Below are 24,831 nucleotides of genomic sequence, written 5' to 3'. Positions count from 1 at the left end.
CCCGGGACTTAGTCCGTGGTGAGCTGAGCTGCTAAGAAGGTTCCAGAATGGAAGGACCCAGGACCTGTCTGTCCTTGAGGTTTCCTCCGTAGCTTGCACTGGGCACAATCCTGCTGGGAGGCACATCCACTCCTGGCGTATAACCCCTTCCCAGGGGGAACCCCTGAGTCTGGGGCTCTGCTCCCCCTTCTAATGCAGGGACCCCGAGTTGGCTCTGTTGGGAGGCGGCTTTGTGCAGGATAGAGGTCGCTGGCTCCTCCTGCAGGAAGACACTCATCCCGGGGGTCCCTCCGCCCATATGAGGGTGCCGTAAAGGGTGCCCTCACCAACGTTCTCCTGTCCGGACAACTGAGCTCATGCCAGCCTCGAACCTTGCCTCTCTTCTGTCTGCTGCAGCCCCACTCTAGTGCTCCCTCCCACATCCAGTTCCAGTTCAGCAGGTTTCAGCTCCCCCTGCCCGAGCTCTGCTATCCTGTTCTGCAGGGTAGGACAGGCAGAACCCCCAAATCTCAGTGCTGGCAAGAATTAATTGGCAAACGGCTTTCTCCCCATTGCACCTCTGGCCCTGACCCCACCTACTGCACCCCGCCCCGCCCCCAATCGGCAGCCAGCATCCCTAGGACAGCTGGGGACTTGAGGTGACACCTTGGATCAGCTGCTAGCGAGGTCCTCAGACCCACCTTCGGAGAGGGGGGGCGCTGTTTCCCCAGCCCGAGGGCTCCAGCCGCCCTGAACCTCCCAGTAGCTCTCTGGGGGGAGAGGGCGCGCTGTCTTTCCTGGGGCTCCCCGTCACACGCTCCGCTCGCTCCCCGCAGCTGGGACCGAGCGCGCAGACACTGCTAAACCCTCATTAACAAATTACGGGGCCTCGGTAATTGCGGGTTTCCCGCGCCTGCGGAAATCACAGCGCCCTGCAGGCAGCGCGCCTGGCGCCACCCCATCCTTTCTCTCACTCACTCTCTCTATCTCACGCCGCGCCCCCACCTCGGGCGGGGACTATCGCCTCCCCGAAGCTCCAGCGAGGACAAGTGGAGGGCGCAGCCCGCTCCCCCCCGCACCTCCACGCTACCGAAGCAAGCGGATACGCGTGAGATGTGAGGCCAATGCCAGCTGGGGTGTGGGGCTCGGGTGGGCAGCGCACCCTGGGGCCCGGTGTCGAGGGTGGGAATCCCTGGCCGAGAGCAGGTTTGGCAAAGCCAGCCGGGTTGGCCGCTACTCCAGAAGGGGCGCGGGGGCCTTCTCCACGCCGGGGTCGGAGGTGGATGCGGCCATGGGGCTGGGCACGTAGTTGAACGGAGGCACTCGGGCCGATCGGCTCGGGGAGCCGTGGCGGCTGGCGGGGAACCCGCCGGCGGGTACCCCGGTGCCCTCGGGCAGGAAGGGGCCGGCGGGAGGCGCCTTGGCCAGGCAGGGCCCGTCCACGTCGCTGCCGAGCAGCGAAGCGGGCGCTCCCGGGGGAAGCTGAGGCGGTGCCCGGCTCTCCAGGCTCGGGGACGTGCTGGAGTTGGTCTTGGCGGCCGCCACCTCCTCCGTCTGCACCACGGCGTCGCTGGTCTTGCGAGGCGGCGGCCCGTCGGGGACTCCCTCGGGGGAGGCGCCCCGCAGGGGCAGCGCGGTAGCGGGCAGCGTGCTCCGCAGAATGTGCGGCACGTCCTCGTCCCGGATGCGTCGCCACGTGGTGCCCGGCGATGCCACGCGGGGCAGCGGGCGCGCCTCTCCGTCGCTGCTGCGGCGGGCGGCGTCGGGGGCGGGCTGGGGCGCGGCGCCGTCGGACGACGCGCGGGCCACGCTGATGTGCGGGAGCGAAGCGTAACGCTTCACCGTCTCGGGGACCGGCGCGCGCAGCGGCAGCCGCGAGGGGCTCTCGGAGCTGGTGCGACGGGGCGGCCGCTGTTCGCCGGGGCTGGGCCGGCCCGGAGGCGCACGCTGCGGGCTGCTGGACGCGGGTCGCGGGGGCGCCCGCAGTTCGTCACAGCGCGAGGAGCAGAGGAAGACGGCGGGCAGCGCGGGCCGGCCGCGGCGCGGGGACCCGTCCTGGGAGGCCGAGGTGGCCGAGCCGGCCGTGGACAGCTCCGAGCGGCGGCGGCGAAGCAGCGCGGGCGACTCCTTGATAAACGTCAGCTGCCGTCGGAAGCCCGAGCGATCGGAGGACTCGCTGCCACTGGAGCGGGCCGAGGCCACGCGCACCAGCCCCAGACGACCCCCGCGGGCGCTCGGGCTCCCCTCGGGGCCTACGCGGCCGCGGGGACCCGGCTCGGGAGTGGGTCTGGCCAGAGCGGACGGGCCCTGCCGGGCGGGTCTCTGCATGAAGGGGATGCGCACCGGGGACTTCTGAGTTTTGTGCTGTTTGGACACGAGGGTCCGCACCGGTGTCTTGGGCACCGGCGCGGCCGCGGGGCCAGGGAGTGGCCCCGCAGCCTGGACGGCCGGGGGCGATTTGCGGGAAAGGGGCTGCGAGGAAGGTGAGGTCTGGGTCGAGCTGCTGGACGGGGTTTTGGCCAGGCGGGCAGGCGGGGTGGCGCTTCTCTGCGGCGGATTCAGGGCCGCCAGCTCCGAGATCTTGCCGGGCCGGTGCAGGCTCCGAGACCGCTGCTGGCCGGGTCCAGGAGTCTTAGCGGGGGCGCTTGGCTGCTCCGGGCTCGTGGGTCCCTTCTTCTGTGCGGTTCGGGCGGCGCCGGGCGCCCCCTTGGTCTGCGATCGAGGAGTGGTGGTGGGGACGTAGATCACCGTCCGCCCCCTCAAGACAGCCGGCACCCCGCACGCGTTTTTCTGCGCGCCCCGCGGCTTCTTGGCCCCGCCGGGCGAGCGGGAGTCGGAGACGGGGCGCGGGGCCAGAGGCGGCTCCCGTTTGTCCGGCCGCGAGGCAGCAGTGGCCTGACCGTCTCCCCGCGGTCGGCGGCCCTTTCTGTGCGGCGACGATTGCAGGGTGGAGCCCACCGAGAGGCCCGACACGAAGGAGAGGATGGAGTCCGACTCGGAGGAGGCCTCGCGGGTGGTGGTGGCGGCCGCCGCCTGGTGCAGCCACGTAACGATGGAATTGGCGCCCTCCTGGATGGCGCGCCAGTCCACGCTGTCCAGGTCAGACGCGCGGTCCGAGCCCGCAGCTTCGTCGGCGGTGGTGGCGGCTTCTCGGGGCGCCTCGGCTCGCCGGTCCTCGGGCCGGGCCGCGGCCCGGGCTTTGCGGCGTCGTGAGCTGGACGCCGGAGGCCGGCGCCGGGGCAGGGCGGAGCCGATGCAGCGGCGGAGCAACTCGGCCTCGGCCCTCGGGCTGGGGGAGCCATCGCGGCCGCCTCCGGGGCCGTGGTCCCGGGTGACCGCACTATGCCGGGTTCGAGGCCGGCTGGCGGGCTGCTCGGGCTCGCTCAAGGAGCTGGCGGAGGAGCTTAGCGAGTAGCAGGGCGGGGTCTCGTCCTCTATGAGGCTGGGCTGGGCGCGCGCCGGAGCCGTGGCCCGGTGCGTGGGCGTGTTTCTGGGCGTTGCTCGGTGCGTGGGTGTGGCTTTGGGCGTGGGCGTGGGCGAGGTCTCCTCCTTAGCGGCCGAGCGCTCTCTCTTCACCGCCCTGGGGATCGCCGATGCCCGGCGCGGGGGCGCGGCGGCGGTCGAGGCTTCGTCGTCCGAGTCGTCGTAGAAGCAGTACACGGCCTCCTCGGTGGGCGTCGTGAGGCACAGAGACTGCAGCCCCCCGTCCCCCCTGGACCGGGCCCCGCGGGATCCGTCGCGCTCCGCGGAGGCGCTGCTCGGGGCCCGACGCACTGGCAGCTCCAACCCCGCCCGGCTTCGGCTCGTCCCCCGGGTCGGCTCGGTGCCGCTGTCCCCGACCTTGCTGTGCTGTGGCCGGTGCCGGGAGACCTGCCTGGAGGGGGCCGTTTTCTTCCGATCCGCCCGCCGGGTGGGCGCGTCCCGGGGGTTGCCTTGCAGCGTCTCGTCGCTCAGCGAGGCGGCGCTAGAGAAATTGACCGGGGTGCCGTCGGCCGAGTCGGACCCCGAGTCGTCCTCGCGCGCCGCCGGCGCGGGCACAAGCATGTAGACGGGTACGGGCAGCGCTCGGCGGCCGGGCACCAGCGCCGACACCACCTTGCGCAGCCGGGCCGGGACCGCGGCGCCCAGACACTCGCGCAGCAGCTCCAGCTCCTGGTCCCCGGCGGCGGGGTGTCCCTCGCGCCGGCTCCGAGCCTCCTCGGGACGCCGGCGGTGCCCGGCGAAATGGGGCGCGGGGGGACTGCCACCGCCGCCGCCGCCGCCGGCCCCGCGCTCGGGGCAGGCCGGGGGCAGCAGGCGCAGCTCCACGTCCTTCTGCACGTAGTGCTCGTGCAGGGCCAGCGCGCTGAGGCTGGAGGCGCAGGAGAAGTTCTCGTCGGGCTTTTCCACCGTGAAGCGCACGCTGCCGGCGTCCAGCTCTGAGGGCAGGCGGCAGCGCTCGCGGCAGTCGGCGATGTCCAGGAAACGCTTCACGTAGCTCTCCCATTGCAGGCTGAACTGGGTGGTCTCCCGCTCGGCCGGCGGCGCGGCGGGGGCCAGCGGCGGCGTCTTGCTGCGGCTGGGCGGCATGGTCTGGCCGGGGCTGTCGGGCAGCTCGCTGGGGCTGACCGTGCCGCTGCCCAGCCCGCTGCACGGGTCGCTGGGGATGGAGCTGGCGATGGAGCGGCTCTCGAAGCTACCCAGCGAGCTGACCGAGCTGCAGCGGCTCAGCACCAGCGGCGTCTCCTGCACGCAGTTCTCCGAGGAGCTTGAGGGGGTGGCGTCCTCCACCAGGCCCCGGCCTCGCCGGGGAAAAGGAATGGCCAAGGGCAGGGAGGCTGCTCGCTGCTCCTGCCAGGGCCCGTTCAGCTCTGCCTCCCCAGGACCTGCCTCCTCCACCTCCTCCAGGGACAAATCACTGTCTTCCAGGTCCTCAGCCTCGCTGGGCCCAGGCTGTCCGGTGGAAGAGAGGGAGGACAGGGAACTGCAGCGGGACAGACACAGGGGTCTCGCCTGTGCCACCAGCTTCTCCGGCACCTGGCTCAGGCCCTCTGCTGGCAGCCAGGCCTGCTTCTTGGCCCCCACAGGGTTCAGAAGCCCAGAGCCCACCCTGGATGCACCATCCAGCAGGGGCACATGCTGGTAGGTGGGCGACAATTTGATCGTCCGCACCTGGGCATCGGTGGCAGCTGTGGGGTCCCGGACGGCCGCCTCAGCCTGGCTCGCTGGCGGCTTGAGGTCCAGCCGACTGGGCCGAGTCTGGCCACGTGGGGGCCCATCCCTGTGCTCAGCCAGCGCAACCAGCGGGCACGGCCGCAGGTGATCGCGGGGACAGTGGCTGTCGCTGGTGCTGCCACTGTTGAGGCTGTCGTTGGAAAGGCTGGCATGAGCCGCCTTGAGGCGGAGCAGTGGGTGTGCCCGGCCACGATGCCCACTGTCAGGGCCCCTGCAGGGGGAGCAGGACTGGGCACGGCCCTCACGCGGCGCTTCCTGCCCAGGATCCCCGGAGCTAAGGCTGAAACTGTCATCCGAGGACGTGTGCAGGGCAGAAATGTCCTCCACCAGCCGGTCGATCCGGGCCACAGCCAGCGCCAGTTTTGCTTTGGCTCTAGCCGCCACCGCCGTCTCCCCACCCGCCTCTTTGTTTTTGTCCAGCTCAGAGCTGCTGCGGTGGGGGAGCGGGGTGCGGGCCAGTGCCTGGCCCTGCAAGAAGGGGCTGCCCAGAAACAGGGGCAGCACGGCAGGGCTGGGTGGCTCGGCAGCCACATGGGCCAAAGAGGGCGCATCATCATCATCAAAACAGCCCGAGTCTGACGCATAATCCTGGACCAGCCCATCCAGGTGGCGGAGCTGGGGCAGCAGCGGCTTCTTGGCAGCCGCTTCGGCCTGGACCTCCGGCCGGCTCTGCTTGTCCAGGTGGTCGAGCGCCTGGGCCAGGTGCCTTGCGTCCAGCTCCGCCTCCAGCGCACGCTGCTTGCGCACCGACAGGCTGGGCGCCGAGGCTCCTGGTGACACAGCGGTGGTGGCCCCCTGGTACTTGGCAGGTCGGTGCGCCAGGAGGTTGCGCAGGGCAGCAGCGCTGCCCATGGCGATCATCTTATGCTTGGAATGTACCAAGTTCCGCAGCATACCTACGGCGCCCAGGTCCCACAGCAGCTCCTGGTCCCGGGCACTGCGCGCTGAAAGATTCCAGAGCGTGCCGCATGCATTGCTGACGATGGTCAGGCTGTGTGAGGTGAGGTGCTGCAGAAGGGTCTGCAGACAGTTGTGGTCTCGCAGCACCTGCCTGAGAGCCGGGGATGGGGGTGCATTAACTTGGGGACCCCCTGCTCTGTTGCCCTTTTGGCCTCCTCCATAGGGTGCCGTTTCCCTGGTTCCTGGATAGATTGTTTCTTAGATCCCATCCAGGACCCTTTTGGGCTTGGATTCACATAAACCGAAAAGTCACATAAACCGAAAAGCTGACCTTGCAAATAAAATGGGCTGGAGCTGGGGGGATAGGACAGCAGGGAAGGGGAAAGCTTTGGCCTTGTACACAGTAAACCCTGGTTTGACCCCCCCACACACACCCATCCTTATGTCTGGTTTCCCCAGCACTTGAGCTCAAAGCCATCCCCAAATCTAGACCCTGCCCATAAAATAATAATTTTCATTGGGGCCACATCCAGATGTTCTGGAGTAAAGGGGATGAGGTTACAAGTCTTTGAAGATGACAGACATTCAAAAAATAAAATAAAATTGGGGGCCAGGGCTGAAGCTATAGCACATGAGGTAGAGCGTTTGCCTAGTATGCAGCCGACCCACGTTCAATCTCCAGCATTCCATAGTTCCCTCGAGCCTGCCAGGAGTGATTTCTGAGTGCAGAGCCAGGAGTAACCCCTGAGCACTCCTGGGTGTGGCCCCCCCAAAATATTGGGGGCCAGAGTAATAGTACAATGGGGAAGGTGCTGGATTCACACACTTCTGACTGGAGTTTGATTCTTGGCATCCCATAAGATCCTCCAAGAGTGAACCCTGTACTACTCCCAATCACCTGTAGTCCTCCCGCGTGGCCACCAGGCTGGACACATTTCGCAGGATGCCACCGCCGCTCTCGATGATGGCCAGCGAGTTGCTCTGGCACTTGTAGCTGAGCGTGCTCACCAGGAAGCCGAGCGCGCCTTCCACCTGACATATGGCCGCTTTGTTCTCGGTGCTGTGAGCTGACAGGTTCCACAGCGCGCTGAGCACGCTCTTCAGAGTGGACTCCTGTACGGGCAGGGCAGAGCGGAGTGGATGGTCAGGGCCTGGGGTCCAGCCCCCCTCCCCCCGCTATCTCTCCAGAGGGTGGCAAAGCAGGACCCATCTGGCCTGGAGCTGCCTGCTGTCTACCTGTGCTTGGTGATAGGCATCAAATCAAGGCAGCTACCATTGGGCCCCTTGCCTGGTCCCACCCAACCGGGCCATGCCCCCATTTCATTGTGGCCACGCCCCTGACTCCCTATTGGGCCCCTCGCTTGACCCGCCCAGTCAGGCCACACCCTCACTCTTCCCATATCCTTTTGTCCTATCCTTCACGCCCCTCCTATATCCTTGCCCTTCCCTCTCCCTATTCAGGTCTCTGTAACCATGCCACGCCCCTTACTGCCTCTCCGTGTGGCCACGCCCCTCTATCCCATGTCCTTGTGGCCATGCCACGCCCCTTCCATTCTCCTGTGATCACACCTCTCCTTTGCCATGCCATTGTAGCCACGCCCCTCTCCTTCCATGCTCATGTGGCCACGCCCACCACCCTCTCCCATTCCTTTGGCCCTGCCCTCGCAATGCCCCATGGCCCACCTTGTTGGCACGCAGCACACACTGCATCAGGGCGGTCATGCTGCCCACCTCCCGCAGCACCTTCTTGCTGTTGATGTCCGCCCTCCAGGACAGGTTCCTCAGGATGCTGGACACCACCTGGGGGTGTGAGGGCCAGGGCCACGTGGGCTTGAGGAGCCAGGAACAGCCCCTTTCTCCGTGCCCATCAGGGCTGCAGAAGCTGGATTCTGGGTAACAAGGAACCTCTTTCCTGGGAAACCGGCCCCACCCGCATCCTGCTTACCTGGTGCAGCTCCTCACTCTCGGAAGCCAGCTGTGCTACAATGGCCTCCATGCAGCCCCGACGTGCACACAGGGTGGCCTGAGGGTGTGTGTGGGAGAAACAGGACTATCAATCCCAGGACAGATACCCCCATTCTGCTAAGTCTCCCCCTGGCATTGGGTGCCCTGAGCCGGGAGCAGCTACCCAGCTGCTCTGATGAGGAAATTGAGGCTCAATAAAAAATGGTCCCCCTTATATTCTTCACTGGATATTGGTCCCTTGGGGGTGTCAGCCCCAACCCTCCAAGACTACCAGCCATAAGCTCTTTTGCCTGTATGTGACCAGCAGGGGCCCCCTTCCTGAACGGGACTGCCTACAGGCTGGGCTTCAGGGCAAGAGCAGCGCCTGCAGTGGGCACCTTATTGGCCACATCCCCGAAGGTGAGATTGGTGAGGGTCATGCCCGCATAGCGGCGCAGTGCGAGGTTCAGGGGGTCCCGAGTCATTTTGTGCATCTCATAGTCCACTTGCAGCAGCTCTGCCACGGCCTGGAGCCCACCTGTGGGGGGAATGCAGGAGGGCAGAGGAGAGGTATCAATGCTGGAGGCAGGCGGGGTGCCCCATGTCCTATCTACCCACATGCTCTCCAGACTGGCTCTGAATCCAAAGAGACCACTTCGGGGGACTAGAGAGACTCGAGTCCAGTGGGGAGGACACTTGTCTTGCACATGGGCCACCCAAGTTTTAACCTGGCACCCCATATGGTACCCCAAACCCCACCAGGCATATTGATGCCTTAAGCACAGAGCTAGGAGTAATCCCTGAGTATCCCCAAACAAAAGAAACTTAAGGTTGCTGCCTGTAAGGCAAGCACTTCTCTGGCTTTCACCTATAATTCTTGGTTCTGGGGGGGGGGGTCCAGTTGGCAGTATTTAGGGCTCACTCCTGGTGGGCTTGAAGGCCATATGGGATATAGAATGCCAGGGATAGAACTCGGATCAGCTACGTGCAAGGCAAATGAATGCTTTACCCACTCCAGACCCTTTTTTTTTGTGGGGGGAAGGGGTTACATCTGGCAATACTTAGGCTTATTCTTGGCTCTGCACTCAGGGATCACCCCTGGTGGTAGTTGGGAGACCTTATGGGATGTGGAGGATTGAACATGGGTTGGCTGCATGCAAGGCAAGCACCCTCCCTGCTGTGCCATCTCTCTGGCCCTGTGCCTCACCTGTTTTGGTAGTGCGTCTAGAAAGGGAGGTCCCGTTCTCCCAAACTAAGCCTTCTATGATTGCCCTCCCATACTTTCAGCCTCTTCAAAACCCCAGTAGCAGGATAGGTGCAAGCCCCCCTGGGCTGGAAGAGCAGCAAGAGTGGGGCATTCACTCACCCAGCTCATTCATGGCACGCCGGTACTCCTCATCAAAGGACAGTTTCATCACAGCACAGGTGGCCTGGCAGATCTGTGGCTCCATAGGGACAGGTGCTGTAGGCCAAAGCGACAGTCAGTCCAAGCCTGGCCACAGTGAGCACTGTTGCCAGGAACCCCCACCCCTCCCTGTCCATTCTATCCCCCAATGGCAGACACCATAGAGAAAGCTGTGCCCGGACTTTCTCCCAGAATCTCCCTCCACTGAACCCAAGGGTCTGAGTATCACCTGAAGAAAAGAGACAATATGCCTCTTACTGGACCAAAGAGGTAGTACGTGTAGTACAGGGATGAAGTGTTTGCCTTGCATGCAACAAAAATGCTCATTCTATTTCTGGGATAAATGTTTCCCTGAGTACTGCCAGGATCACTCCTGAGCACAGAACCGGGAGCAGTTCCTGAGCACCTCTGGATATGGCCCCAAACTCCACTCCAACTTATTACATAAGCAGCTGAGAGGATAATAGAGTGGGTAAGACGTGGGGCCGGGCGGTGGCACTAAAGGTAAGGTGCCTGCCTTGCCTGCGCTAGCCTTGGACGGACCGCGGTTCGATCCCCCGGTGTCCCATATCCCCCAAGCCAGGAGCAACTTCTGAGCACATAGCCAGGAGTAACCCCTGAGCGTTACCGGGTGTGGCCCAAAAACCAAAAAAAAAAAAAAAAAAGACATTTGCCGTGCATGTGGTCGATCCAAGTTCAATCCCTGGCATCCCATATGGCCCCCAAGTCCCATCAGGAATAATTCCTTTTTAACTTATTTTTGTTTTGGGGCCACACCCAGTGATACTCCTACGTGGTGCTCAAGGCTTATTCCGAGAGGGCTTAAGGAACCATCTGGAATGCCAGAGAGTGAATACAGGTTGGTCACATTCAAGGCAAACACCCTACTGTTCGATGGCTTGGTCCCTACCAGGAGTGATTACTGAGTTCAGAGCCAGGAATAATCCCTGAGCATCACGGGATATGGCAAAAAAAAAAAAAAGTGTTTAAATAAATAAGTAAAATAATCCTCACTCCTCTCTGTCTTTCGTTTTGTTTTGGTCACACTTGGCAGAGCTCAGGGGTTCCTCCTGGCTCTATGCTCAGAAATCGCTCCTTGCAGGCACGGGGGACCATATGGGATGCTGGGATTCAAATCGCCGTCCTTCAATATGCAAGGCAAATGTCCTACCTCCATGCTATCTCTCTGGCCCTCCTCTCTGTCTTTACTTGTATTTACTTTTTGGGGGGATCAGACTTGGCAGTGTTTAGTGGTCTATCCGAGATTAGTACCGTGCAAGGCTACCACCATAACCCCTATATATCTAGGACCCCTCCGTGCTTGTGTTTTATTCTATTTTGTTTTGGGGGCCACGCCTGACAATGCTAAAGGGCTGATTCCTGGCTCTGCGCTCAGAGATCACTCCTGGAGGGGGCTGGGGGCACCCTATGGGATGCCAGGCATCAAACCGGATCAGATAAGTCCCAGCCAGGCAAGCACCCTACATGCTGAACTAGAGCTCCCACCTCATCCTTCTTGTGTTTTTCTCCCAAGTTTCCTTTGCATTTTGCTGGGAAAATGCGGAGCCTCACTATTTGGTGTCCCCAACTTTCCCTGATGTCGCTCAATCCACTCAGCGACTCTCTCTAGCTCCAGGCACAAACAGGGCAGCGGATGCCAATGCCCATGGTGTGGCAGAGCTCCCAATGAGGCCCCAGCCACGGAAGGCTCAAGCCCAGCTTAGGGAGCGCAGGTCTGACCCCCTGGAGCAGGTACCCTAGACAGGCCTGCCTGTTGCTCACCTCCTCCACCTCCCGCACCGCTACTGCCCTCGGGCCCTTCCTCGCGGGCCTGCAGCCAGTCCCAGCAGGTCTCGCAGTAGGCCCGGATCTGCTCCAGCACGTGCAGGACCCGCATCTCCTTGCGCGCCAGACCCTGATCGGGCTGCGAGAAAATTATATTGTGTAATGCGGCGTTGGCCCGCATGCGTGCGTCCTTGGCTCCGGGAGCCCCGGGCCGACCCCCAGGGCCGGCCTCGGCGCCGTGGAGGATCTGCAGCAAGAGTGGCAGACACCCCGAACGCCGCATGGCCACGCAGCTCTCGGGGGAGCTGGACATGGCGAGCAGCGTGCGGGCTGTGTCCTCCTGGTCCCGCGTCGCCAGCATGGACAGCAGCCAGAAGACCACCTCCACCTGCAGGGATGGAGTGGGGGGCATGAGGTGAAGTCTTGGCCACCCGATCAGCAGCCCCCACTGCTCTTTGCTGGCTCACCTGACCACCCACATGATATGGGGGGGTGGGAGGGAATCCTGTGCATACCCCCAAGGAGATCATACCCCCTTCAGTCATAGTCCTAGGGGTGGCCCCCAAACATAAGGCAGGTACCAGCCTCACCATGCCTGCTTCTGGTTCCTCCCATGCCTGGGGAACCCCAAGGAAAATATAAGGAAGGGAAGACCTTATCAGCTTGCCAACGTAATAGACTGCCTGCCCCCCTCCAATATATATCCATATTTTTGACACTTTTGAGCGGGCACATCTAGTGGTGTTCAGGAGACCCTCTGCAATGCCAGAGATTGAACCCGGGTCAACAGTGTGCAAGGCTGTGGTGTACCCCAAGACCCGCCCATATCTGGGAGGAGTTTTGGGAACCGGATAATAGGTGTAACTACCTGCAAGACCTCCCATTTCTGGGAGGGTTCTGGAAAAGGATAGATAAACCTCTGAGCCAGGGGATTCGGCCCTTTTGCCGTTTCTTTCTTGGCCCGGCTTGGCTTCCTGGCTTTTGGATCTTTGGGCCGCATGGAGCCCAAAGGGAAGATGGCTAACAGGAGATAAGATGCAGGGCTAGCAAAATATAGCTGAATGCTTAAAAGGTTGACATAGGCCACACACCTGTGGTGGCTAGGGCATGAATAAAGATAATTCTTTTTGAAGCCTGCCTGTGAGTGAGTCTTGATTACGCTGACTACCTGGGCCTGGAATCCGCCAGCTGGATGGGGATGAAGCCACGTGGTTGGGGCCTAAGCACAAAGGCCTCCATCCACCGCCATCCAGCCCCATCGTTAATTATTTTATGCAACACAAGGCAAGTGCCTTCCCTGCTGTACCATCTTCCTGGACCCTCCAGGATACTTTTGTGGGAAGTGGCCACAGCCAGCGAAGCTCAGGGCTTACTATAGGCTCTCACTTAGGGGTCCCTCCTGGCAAAACTCCAGGGACCCTAGGTGATGCCATGGTTGAACCCAGGTCGCTGGGTACATATCAAGCACCCTCCCCATCTCGCCTGCTTTCTCCACAAAGTTGGACCCTCCCATGTCCCTCGCACCTTGCTGTTGCCTGGTTGGGGGCCACCATCCTCGGGGTGTGTGGGGACCTCAGGCTCTGGGTCCTCATCCACTGGTAAAGGCTTCACTGCCAATAGAGCCTGTGGGGAGAACGCCAGTCTAGGGCTCCGTTCTGGGACTCCATCCACACTAGGAATGGGAGCTGGGGTTGCAGGGCCATCAGCCTCCCCAAGGGGACAAGTTCAGCTTGTATACCTGAGGCTCAGTTTGCTGCACCCGATCCTGGGCAGACAGTAGTTCCTTGTCAATTTGCTCCAGGCGTGAAGCGCGAATCTGCAGAAAGAAATTTCTGGAAACCCTCCTGGGGAAGAAGACTCCACGCACTACCCTTTTTCTGCTGGACATGTCCACCCTCTCTGGCTGTGGCCATGCTCCACTCCGTGAGGGAGCCACTTACAACCCTTTCCTGGCATGGAAACACTGCCAATGCATGCCCCACCCTTCCCCATAACTCAGCCAACTCTAAGCCCCATCCCTGGTATCTAGCTCTCACCTTCTTTTATTTTTTGGGGGGGGCCACACCCAGGATGCTCAGGGGTCACTCCTGGCTATGCATTCAGAAATTGCTACTGGCTTGGGGGACCATATGGGGACGCCACAGTCTGTCCTAGGACAGTTGAGTGCAAGGCAAACTCCCTACTCCTGTGCCACCGCTCCCCTAGCTCTCACCTTCTGCCTGAAACGCTACCCCAACACAGACTCCATCCTAGACCAAAATACCACCCCCTGTTCTGTTCAGACTGCGATAACTTTCAGGCCCTGTTCAGATGTGGCTCTGATCACTGTTTACCAGACACACCCTATGTTTCTCAGGCTCTGCCTTGAGGTTCCTCTGGCTCTGCCCATCAGCAACTGGAGCATCTAGGTCCGTTCAAAGCAGGATCTGCCCCACCTCTCTCTACCCTCTGATTCTGAGCTGGTGGCAGATACCTGGGCCCTCCAGTGACCCAGTCTGTCTACAATAGGTTATGCAGGGATTCATCCATGAGTAGGTGACCCCTCCCATATCAGACTCCCCTGACTTAAAATCTGAATTTTTTTTTTTTTTTTTTGGTTTTTGGGTCCCACCTGGCAACGCTTGCTCAGGGGTTACTCCTGGTTCTATGCTCAGAAATTGCTCCTGGCAGACTCGGGGGTCCATATGGGATGCTGGGATTCGAACCTGGTCCTTCTGCATGTAAGGCAAATGCCCTACCTTCATGCTATCTCTCCGGCCCTAAAATCTAAATTCTAATTGTTCCATTGGCATGATATAACAACTCACAGGCCCGGGCTCCTCTCACACCATCTACAAGGTGTGTGTCCTGATTTTCCCACATGAGGTGTTGCTGCACACACTGGGCCTCGCCCCCACAGACCGCACCTGAGCCCGCTGCACCATCTCGTCTGAGGTGCCAAAGCGTTCCTCCATCAGCGATCGGATGTGCTGCGCTTCGAACTCCAGTTGCTGCCGAATCAGGTCCATTTGCATCGAGAACTGCTGGGCAGGGCGGGTGGGGCCTAAGTGAGGAAGGCCTTGGACAGGTCCCCCAACATGATTCCCCTCACTCCGAGCCGCAGCCACCACCCCTGTCCTCTCACCGTCTCCACATGCGGGAGTTCGTCCAGGCGTTTGGACAGACCCTGTAGTTGTGAATAATACCACAGTTTCTCCTTCTCTTCTTTCTCGATCTCATTCAACAGGAAACACCTGTGGGGAGGTGGGACTGGCTGTGGGTTTGGGCTCTTAGAGGGGGAACCCGGGAGCAAGTGGGGTTTATGTTGTGATTGCTTGTGGGGTGCAGCCTGTTGCCACACCTGGTGGGAAAGTGTTTGCCTTGCACGAGGGTTCTACTAGCATGGAGTGGGGTGGCTGCAGATTCTGGTTAAATTGGGTGGAAGGAGAGGATAGAGTGATAGCACAGTGGTAGGGCATTTGCCTTGCATGCTGTCAACCCAGGATGGACCCGGGTTCGATCCCCAGCATCCTATATGGTTCCCATAGCCTGCCAGGAGCGATTTCTGAGCACAGAGCCAGGAGTAAATCCTGAGTGCCACAGGTTGTGGCCTAAAAAGAAAAAAAATATTGGGTGAAAGGAGGGAAGGTAATTAAATTTTTTTTTTTTGGTTTTTGGGTCACACCCAGTGGTGCTCAGGGATTACTCTTGGCTCTATGCTCAGAAATCGCTCCTGGCAGGCTCGGGGACCATATGGGATGCTGGGATTCGAACCACCGTCCTTCTGCATGCAAGACAAATGCCTTACCTCCATGCATCTCTCCGGCCCCAGTAATTAATTTCTTTGTAACTTCTGGTCCTTTGAGAGAGACTGAGAGGTCAGTTCTAATTCTTATTTCTCATTATTATTATTATTATTATTATTATTATTGATTTTTGGGCCATATCCAGTGAAGCTCAGGGGCTATTCCTGGCTCTGCGCTCAGAAATTGCTCCTGGCAGGAACAGGGAACCACATGGAATGTCAGGATTCGAACCACCATCCTTCCTGGATTGGCTGTGTGCAAGGCAAATGCCCTACTGCTGTGTTATCTCTCTGGTCCCCCAAAAATATAATTTCATTCAAATTCCTTCTTCATTCGCTTCTTCCTTCCTTCCTTCCTTCCTTCCTTCCTTCCTTCCTTCCTTCCTTCCTTCCTTCCTTCCTTCCTTCCTTCCTTCCTTCCTTCCTTCCCCTGTCTCTTTCTCTCCATCTTTTTTTTTTTTTTTTGTAGTTTTTTTGGGCCACACCTGGCAGTGCTCTGGGGTTACTCCTGGCTGTCTGCTCAGAAACAGCTCCTGGCAGGCACAGGGGACCATATGGGGACACCGGGATTTGAACCAACCACCCTTGGTCCTGGATCGGCTGCTTTCTTTTTTTTTTTTTTTTTTTGGTTTTTGGTTTTTGGGCCACACCCTGTGACGCTCAGGGGTTACTCCTGGCTATGCGCTCAGAAGTTGCTCCTGGCTTCTTGGGGGACCATATGGGACACCGGGGGATCGAACCTCGGTCCGTCCTAGGCTAGCGCAGGCAAGGCAGGCACCTTACCTCCAGCGCCACCGCCCGGCCCCGGATCGGCTGCTTTCAAGGCAAACGACGCTGTGCTATCTCTCCGGGCCCCTCTCCATCTCTTTTCTTTCTTCCTTCTTTCCTTCCTTCCTTCCTTTTTTGCTTTCTCTCCCTGTCCCTTCCTTCCTTTCTCTCCCCTTCCTTCCTTCCTTCCTTCCTTCCTTCCTTCCTTCCTTCCTTCCTTCCTTCCTTCCATCTTTCCTTTTCCTTCCTTCCTTCCTTCCTTCCATCCTTCCTTTCCTTCCTTCCTTCCTTCCTTTCCTTCCTTCCTTCCTTCCTTCCTTCCTTCCTTCCTTCCTTCCTTCCTTCCTTCCTTCCTTCCTTCCTTCCTCCTTCCTTCCTTCTTCCTTCCTTCCTTCCTTCTTTTCTTCTTTCTTTTCTTTTCTTTCTTTCTTTTTTGGGCCACACCCTGTGATGCTCAGGGGTTACTCCTGGCTATATGCTCCTGACTCGGGGTATCATATTGGACATCGGGAGATGAACCAAGGTCCGTCCTGGATTGGCTACATGCAAGATGAATGCCCTACCACTGTGCTATCATTCCAAACCCATCTTCTTTTTATTATTATATATTTTTCAGAGTCACACTTTAGAGTGCTCAGGGCTGATATCTGGCTTTGCCTCAGGGATCACTCCTATTGGTGCTCAGGAGACCCTATGGGATGCTGGAAATTGAACTGAACCCGAATCAACCACATGCAAGACAAGTGCCTTCTTGGATGTACTTCATTACAGTCCCAAATCTATTCTAATTTGTACACATTCCCCAATACCAAATCTCCCTTCAGAGGCTGGAGTGGATGTTGCGTGCAACATTTGATCCCCAGAATCCCATAGGATCCCTTAAGCACTGCCAGGAGTAATTCCTGAGCATTGCAGGGTGTATCCCAAAAAGAAAAAGAAAAAAATCCTCCTCCTGGGGCTGGAGAAATAGCACAGTGGTAGGGTATTTGTCTTGCACGTGGCCAACCCCAGATGAACCTGGGTTTGATTCTCAGCATCCTATATGGTCCCCCGAGCCCACCAGGAACAATTTCTGAACACAGAACCAGGAGTAACCCCTGAGCATTGCCCGGGTGTGGCCTAAAAAAACAAAAATTAAAAAATAAGGGTGGAAGAGATAGCACAACGGTAGGATGTTTGCCTTGCTTGCAGAAGGACAGTGGTTCAAATCCCAGCATCTCATAAGGTCCCTCAAGCCTGCCTGGGGCGATTTCTGAGCATAGAGCCAGGAGTGACCCTTGTGTGCTGCTGGGTGTGACTCAAAAACCAAAAATAAATAAATAAATAAATAAATAAATAAATAAATAAATAAATAAATAAGTAAGTAAGTAAGTAAGTAAATAAATAAGTTCTCCTCCAGGGAAAACAGAAACTCTGTCCTCCCCAGAAGTCTGCAGTTGGGATTTGTATGAGCACTGACTCTGGAACGGTCATTTGACCTCAGAAAAGTTATTTGACCCCAAGCTAAGCAGGCGCCTAGACTTTGCCACCCCCTCTGGCCTGGATTCAGGTCTCTTGGGCCGAAGCCCTCTCTCCACAAAGGCGGCCTTCAGGCCCTTTGGCATTGGGCCTCATTCAGCCTGGGCAATGACCATTGCTCAATTCCTGGCAACGCCTGCATATTGGGGACCCCGGAGACATCTCCCAGGAGCCTTGTCAGCTGCCAGGAACGCCCCCCTTCTTCTTTGTCTTCTAGCTGAAGCCAGCTGGGCCAGAAAGTGGGGCAGAAACGCTGCATGGAACCCAAAGAGCAATGGAGGCATAAAAGGTGGGGGGGCTGGTCCCAGGGATGATGGGGCTCATGGCAGTGGGTGGAGCCTGTAGCTAAGGATCAGTGAAGGGGTAGAATCCTGTAGGGGGCGGAGCCACCTGGTGGGGGACCTCACCTTTCCCGGTCCAGTTCCTCCAGCAGCCGGATGGTGGCCCGACTCAGCTCGCCAAAGCTGTCTTTGGATGGCCCAGAACTATGCACAGGGCTTTCCTCTGGGGTCTGGGCAGTGGGCTCAGGACCCAGAGCCGGGGGCTGGAACTTGAGGTTGTATAGGCTGGTGATGTCCATCTGTAGGGCTAGAGTAGTGACAGGGTAAAGGTCAGTGGATGTCAGTTGGGGACAGTCCCAATGTACCCAGATCGGGGAGCGGGCTGGCTCCCCACCTTTTAGCTGCTCCAGCACCTCCGTCTGCCCAGATGACACCAGCACTCGAGCCTCCTGCTCTAGCTTGCCCTGTAGGTGCCGCAACACTTCCTGTGGGGGGGTGTTTGGAGGGAATCAGGAATCATTGGGGTGTGGGCTTGCCCCCAGCTCTACTCCCTGGTGTCATAGCCCATTGTGGGGGGCCCTGGATGCCCACCCAGGCCCTCTGCACACCTTCATGCCTGAGGTCTCCGTCTCCAGCTTGGACAAGTGGCTTGAATTATCCTGGAGCTCCTGCCGCAGGTGACTGTTCTCGGCTTGCAGCGCCTCCACCTGCCGTACCAGCTGCTCGTAGGGGGCCACGGAGCTCATCATCTTCAGCAGCTGCAGCGTCTGGGGACACAGCGGGGGCACAGGGGGTGGGCCCCGAGTCCTGGCGCGGCTGTGGGCAGGATGATGCTAGATGGAGGGGGTAGTGGGGAGGGCAGGGAGAATTGGAGGGGACAGAGCAGGGTGGCAGATGGAGTGACAGACACGGTCAGGACAATGCGAGACACTGAACCAGCAATGATGGCTCTGACACGCGGCACAAAGGCCTCAAGGATGGATGGACTGACAGACACCCCCCCCAGCTGAGAGTTAGTGGGGCAGACAAACAGCCCCGTCCCTGAGCATCTGAGCCAACACACCAACTGATCAACCCGTTGCCATCAAGCACACAGTCTGACAGCCAGTGAGGGATGATGGCAGGACAGACAGACAGTAAAGTCCACCCCCTACCCAGCCACAGATGTTAATGGTGGAGACGCAGGGGTGGCAGACCCTACGATCGCTGCATTCCCCCCACCCCCATGGGTTCCTACCTGCACGCCTCTGAGCCCCACATTCCCGTTGCCATGGTCGGATCCCCGGAGGTTTCCCTAGTTAAACCTGTACCCTTGAGGACAGGGGGGTGGCAATGTCCTGTACCCCACCCCCTGGGCTCTGCCTCGCTGCCAGTCTCGCTGCACAGTCCTTTGTGTGTCCCCCAACCCTTCCCCACTCGGGTTCAGCCTCCTCCCTCGGTCCAGCAGGCCCCGGCCACCTCGCCCTGGTCCTGCCTGCCTGCTCTGTCCCGCCCCCCTCCTGTCCTGCTCCCCTCTTTGTTCCTTCCCATCCACACTCGCCCCCTCCCTCCGCCTTTGTCTGAGCAGCGCCAATGGCAGCCCTTGGCTCCACCGCGTCCTTCCTTCCGGGGACCCCCTCCCCAAATCGGCTCTCCCGCCTCTGCCCGCTGGGGGGCGCTCGTTCCCTTCCCCCAACCAGCCTCCCTCCCTCTGTTGCTCATTGATTTCTTATCCTGCTCTGTCACTTCCACCCGGGTGGCAAAGGGTACCTGGGCCTAAGCAGAGGAGGGGAGGGCAGTCAGGGGACCCCAACCTGCTCTGACAAATAGTCACCTGAACAGTCAGAGCGATAGACCAGCGAGAGGGTGGGTGCTTGCCTTGCATGTGGTGGAGTTCAATCTCCACCACCACAATTGGTCCCCTGAGCCCCTCCAGGATGCAGAGCCAGGACTATCCCCTGAGCACTGTCGGGTGTGTTCCCCCCCACCAAAAAAAAAGCCACCTGACTTTCTTGTCACAGTTCTGTGTCCCAGGGAATATCAGATTTCCTAAAGGGCAAAGCTGAGGCCCCTCAATTAGTACAAAGGTATGACCAGACTGCAATGAGGTCCCCGAAGTTCTCAGAAGATTGGGCAGGGGCTAAAGCCATAGGACAGGGAGGATTCCTGTTTTGCATGCAGCCAACCCGGGTTCAATTCTCGGCATCCTGAACACCACCAGGAGTGATTCTTGAATGCAAATCTGGGAGTAACCCCTGAGCATCACCGGGTGTGACCCTCCAAATAAAATAAGAGAAAGTCTGGGTACTGCTGCTGCCTCAGTTTTCCCATCTGACCAATGGGGAGAAGCATCAGTCAGGCCATGGTTGGGCTGAAGGTGCGGGTGGGGAAGACCCCAAGGCACATGCAGAGGAGGCATCATCAATTGAGGAACTTCAGGGGGTACAACCTCCGACCCCCACCCTGACACTAACCTTGCCCAAGGCAAGGTGGATCCCCAATGACGCTCTCAGGGTCCTGCATGGGCGAGATAGGTGTCAGGCCACTACAGAAATCACCCCCTCCCAACCTTCTTGATGTCCCATCCAGGGCTGATGAGCCTCTTCTTCAGTGCTCCAGCCCAGGCCTGGGGCTCGCCCCATTCAAGCGTGGAGTCCCCCTTAACAGCAGCATCCCCAGTTCTTCTGAGCTGAATCCTGTTTCCCGCACCTCCCTACACATGTCCAGCCAGGGCAGCCTTGACGGCCATATCCCCGCGTCCCACAATCCACCGCTCAGGCCCAGTGCGAGGAAACTGTGACAGTCATGGGGCGGATTCCATCCCCAGTGCCCTTTCCCTGCAGAGGCCCCACTCCTGGCCAGTTCCTCCAGGAAGTCCTCCTCCCTGCCCCTTGCCCCTAGGCTCTGTAAGATGGACTTGGGGGGGGGGCGGGAAACATCTCCCTGAAAGATCCTCACAGAAGAGAAAATCATTGAGATCTAGGGGGTCATCTATCTGATGAAAGAGTGCATTTGGGGAAAAGGGATTACTATTTCTGAATCCAAAACCCGGCTTTGCAGAAAGGTGCAAAGCCCCAACGCCCATCCCTCCTAGGACACATCGGTCTGTGTTGGGGCCCTGGAGTGGGTGTGTTCTCGGGGACCCCACCCCACCCCAGAAACTCCGCTTCTCCTCCTAGCAGAGGGAAGGGGGACAGGGACCCGAGGGAGGCGGGGAAGAGGCGCCTGCTTACTTGAAATCCCTAGGGCTGGGCCCGCGGGGGTGCCCGGGCCTGGGTCTTCCTCCACGACCCCGCCCGAGCTCCCCGCCCGCCTGGGCCGGGGCGACCTCGGGGTGCGGGGCTGTGGGGCGCGGGGGGGTTGCGGGCGGCGCGCATCGATGGCTCCGGGACAGACAAAGCCGGGTGCGGGCCAGGCCGGGCAGCGATGGGCGAGACCACCCAAGCGAGCGGGGGAAGATGCGGGATGCGGGAGCGGCGGCCAATGGCTGCGCGGGAAGACGGGGTGATGCCATGGCAACAGCCAATCGAGGCCCGGGGCGGTGTCCAGCGGCCGCTGCGGGGTGTCGGGTCTGCCGGCTGGCCCGGGGCTGGGGTGACCCCCGCTCGGGGAGGGGGAGCCCAAGGCCCAGGACCCTGTGTCGCCCGGCCGGTTCTAGGGCGAAAAGGCCTCCGAGGCCCTCCAGGGTCGGTGGAACGTGCGAGTCCATGATCCGGGCTGGGAGGTTACATCAGCGGGGTGTGGGGGTGCGGGGAGCTGCGGGGCGGGCGGGGCTTGCATCGTCCCCTGGGACCTGTCTTGCCGCTGGGAACAGGCGTGATGAGACTCCCGGGATACGGACTGGCTTTCCCTGAGAGGCCTGGGTGGTTTGGGGGACAGGCAAGGACCCTGGGCGGTGTGTGTGGGGGTCTCCTGGATCTTGGTCAGTTCCCTACTGCCATGATTGTGCTCCCACCTTATGTCCCTGGGTTTCTGTCTTATTCTCTCTTCCTGTCTCTGGTTGCACCCCTGACTCACTCAGGAGGGAAGCTAGGCCCTCAGACATGTGTCCCACACATTCAGATTCTTTCTCCCTGGGTTTAAAGAATCTTCCTTTTTTTTTTTTTTCTTTTTTTTTTTTTTTGAGCAATGGGGGTGTGGAGGGGAGACCACACTGGCAGCGCTTAGGACTGCCTCCTGGCTCTGCCCTCAGGGTCACTCCTGGTGGGGCTCAGGGATCCCTATAGGTAGGATGACAGAGATTGAATCTGGGTCGGTCGTGTGCAAGGCAAGTGCCCTCCCTGCTGTATTATCACCCTGATCCTCAATCCGACTTTATTTTTTCTTTGTTGGTTAGTTTGTTTTGGGCCATTCCTGATGGTGCTCAGGGGTTATTCCTGTCTCTGTACTCAGATGCTTGGGGATTATATTGGGCGCCGGGGATTGAATCCAGAATCACTTGCATTATACAAGCACCTTAGCCACTGTACTATCTCTCAGACCCTCCAACTCTGTATTTCAGCTGAAAAATGGGGCGTCAAACATGAGGGATGCATGTTCTTTCCTTTTTTTTTTTTGTGGTTTTTGGGTCACACCTGGCAGTGCTCAGGGGTTATTCCTGGCTCCAGGCTCAGAAATTGCTCCTGGCAGGCTTGGGGACCATATAGGACGCCGGGATTCGAACCGATGACCTCCTGCATGAAAGGCAAATGCCTTACCTCCATGCTATCTCTCCGGCCCCATGTTCTTTCCTTTTGGAAATATTTTTGGGGTATTTGAACCAAGTCCCCAACCACACACATCAGGAAAATCAAACACAAGTGTCCCCTCTGGGCCAAATACCACCATGTGCAGCTGCAAGTATAAAAGAGGGTTTCCAGGCCCAGGTCGGAGAGATAGCATAGAAGTAGGGCATTTGCCTTGCATGCAGGACAGTGGTTCGAATCCCAGCATCCCATATGGTCCTCTGAGCCTGCCAGGAGCGATTTCTGAGCGTAAAGCCAGAAGTAACCCCTGAGCACTGCTGTGTGTGACCCAAAAACCAAAAACCAAAAAAAAAAAAAAAAAAAGAGGGTTTCCTTAAACAGGGGGCTTCTTTGCTGCAGACTCACATTATGGTGGAGATGGAGCACTAGGTGGGGTCTTAAGAAAATGGTATAGGACAGGGATGGGTTGTCTTGGTGGTGAACTTACTGGGCTGATCCGACCTTGGGGGCTGGGAGAAGACTTTATTACACTGTCTACTTTCATTAGCTCTCCAGAATTATTGGGTCGTGTCTGAATTATTCTGTTCCCACCCTATACCCTCATTTTCCTTCCTCCATCTATTTTCTGTTAGGTGTTTTTGGGCCACAACCGGTAATGCTCAGAGGTCACTCCTAGCTCTGTGCTCAGAAATCACTCCTGGCTTGGGGGAAACATATGGGACACCGGGAATCGAACCCAGGTTTGTCCAGGGTCAGTCACATGCAAGGCAAGTGCCCCACCGTTGTGCCACCACTCTGGCTCCTGTTGGTTTTTTTTTTGTTTTTTTGTTTTTTTTTTTTTTTTTTTTTTTTTTTTTGTCACACTCGGTGGTGCTCAGGGGTTACTCCTGGCTGTCTGCTCAGAAATAGCTCCTGGCAGGCATGGGGGACCATATGGGACCCCGGGATTCGAACCAACCACCTTAGGTCCTGGATCGGCTGTTTGCAAGGCAAACGCCACTGTGCTATCTTTCCGGGCCCTTAATGCATTTTTGTGGGGTAGGCCACACCCAGCATTGTTTAGGGCTTACTCCATCTCTGTGCTCAGAAATAACTCCTGGTAAGCTTAGGGGACTATATGGGATGCTGGGGATCAAACCCAGTTGGCCATGTGCAAGGCAAGTACCTTCCCTACTGTCCTATAGCTCTAGTCCAAATGATATTGGTTTCCTGGGTCCCAAGCAGAATCTCAGAGCTGACAGACAGGGGCATTCAAAGCTTCAAATTCAAGCAGGAGACACCCGTCTCCCTTACTGCCACCTAAGATGTGACTGAGACCCTAAAGCCAAGGGAACTTAAGCCCCTAAACATATACCCTTGTGTCCAAAGCTCAACAACACCAAACCCCTGACAATCTCCCTCCCCGATCCTCCACTGCATGGAGGCAGCATCGAACATTCCAGAACAAGCCTGCCTGCCACCCAAGGAGCCCCAGTTCCAAACTCAGCTGCTAAAGGATACAGCATGGGGGTTGTTCAGTCTCTAGCACTCCATAGGGTCCCGTGAGCCGTGCCAAGAGTGACCCCTGAGCACGGAGCCAGGAGTAAGTCCTGAGCACTGCTGGGTGTGGCCCAGAAACCAAAAAAATAAAATGGCTCAATGACAATTCGGAGGGATTAAAAAGGGGGAAAGCAAACTCCTTGCACCCCTGTTACATGGTGCCAGTTCTAGAGTGGGGGGGATCGTCCCAGGTTCCTTCTTTTGCACCCCTTCCCTCTACTGGGGGCTCCAGGGCAAAGTTAAATGGAGGATTAACAGCTTCCCGTCGCGATGCACCAGGCTGGGAGAGGAGCCCGCATGATGGGAGTGGTTTGCTGAGTCCCGCAGTCGGGTGCAGTGGGGTGGTCGCAGTGCCCCCCGGGTGAACAGACCCATCCTCACAGCTGGCCCAGCCACGCCCGGGACCCCGGAGTGAGGTAGGGTGCATGAGCTGGGTAGGCCTGGCCTACTCAGTGCTGAGATGGAGGTCAGTACCACGGACAGCGCCCAAGTGCCTCCCGGCCTGGGGCAACTGGGGGACCCCCCATCGTGCGCTGGCTCCGGTCCCCTTTCAGCAGTGACCTTGAGCTCCTCTGCACCCCAGGCTCGGACTCCGCGCTCCGCGGGGGTGGGGGTGGGGGGGGGGTTCGCCATGATTCTGCAGGCCCACAGGGAAGGCCCAGACAGGGAAACTGAGGCCGAGCGCAGAGCCAGGCTGGGGGTGGGGTCCCGGAGCCAGGGAGCGCGGCTCTGGAGGGGGGTCTCCAGCGCGTGCGCAGACTCGGATGCGAGGAGGGTGTGTCTGAGAAAAGGGGGGTTCACCAAGGCGCGGGGGAGAGGTTCAGGGCCCATGAAACCCCCCAAGGCCGTTTCCTGGGCAACAGTTGCCAAGGCAACTTGCAGAGACCCCATACCCGGATATCCTGCGGGGCAGGGAGCCCTGTAGCAGCTGCCACCCGAAGTACCCTACCAGGGTCGCCCCCGCAGCCCGCACCCTACCTGGTCCCCGAAGAAGGCCGAGTGCAGCAGGCTCAGAAGCCCCAGGAGCCCCATGGAGCCAAGGCGCCCGGA

General features: G+C 59.1%; 1 protein-coding gene across 8 annotated transcripts; it reads right to left on the bottom strand.

Moving 5' to 3' along the window:
• Positions 1–1,073: 1,073 nt before the first annotated feature.
• Positions 1,074–24,831, bottom strand: APC2 (APC regulator of WNT signaling pathway 2). Of its 8 annotated transcripts, none has more exons than XM_049787905.1 (15): positions 24,760–24,831; positions 18,187–18,345; positions 17,973–18,063; positions 17,705–17,885; positions 14,352–14,460; positions 14,134–14,250; positions 12,966–13,043; positions 12,752–12,850; positions 11,225–11,615; positions 9,404–9,499; positions 8,436–8,575; positions 8,039–8,116; positions 7,777–7,893; positions 6,992–7,206; positions 1,074–6,244 (listed from the first exon to the last, which is right to left on the bottom strand). In XM_049787905.1, the coding sequence occupies exons 1-15, from the start codon at positions 24,811–24,813 to the stop codon at positions 1,213–1,215; spliced, it is 6,957 nt and encodes a 2,318-aa protein (XP_049643862.1). In that variant the 5' UTR covers positions 24,814–24,831; the 3' UTR covers positions 1,074–1,212. The 8 variants fall into 8 exon arrangements, with proteins under 8 accessions (XP_049643862.1, XP_049643859.1, XP_049643864.1 ...); XM_049787902.1 differs by having other exon boundaries at positions 18,187–18,411; positions 24,760–24,779; XM_049787907.1 differs by lacking the exon at positions 24,760–24,831 and adding an exon at positions 20,791–21,350 and having other exon boundaries at positions 18,187–18,411.

Source organism: Suncus etruscus, chromosome 15, assembly GCF_024139225.1.
Source record: "Suncus etruscus isolate mSunEtr1 chromosome 15, mSunEtr1.pri.cur, whole genome shotgun sequence".
NCBI classification, from domain to species: domain Eukaryota; kingdom Metazoa; phylum Chordata; class Mammalia; order Eulipotyphla; family Soricidae; genus Suncus; species Suncus etruscus.
The sequence above is the reverse complement of the archived record's forward strand: the minus strand, read 5'-3'. Positions and strand labels throughout refer to the sequence as shown.

Excerpts from the sequence above, each read along its gene's own strand:
- APC2 (XM_049787904.1), bottom strand. The coding sequence starts at position 18,850 with ATGGCAACGGGAATGTGGGGCTCAGAGGCGTGCAG. Across the intron at positions 18,395-18,815 it reads TGGGGCTCAGAGGCGTGCAG|CCGCGCCAGGACTCGGGGCC; the intron begins GTAGGAACCCAT and ends TCCTGCCCACAG. Across the intron at positions 14,251-14,351 it reads AACTCCCGCATGTGGAGACG|CAGTTCTCGATGCAAATGGA; the intron begins GTGAGAGGACAG and ends CGCCCTGCCCAG.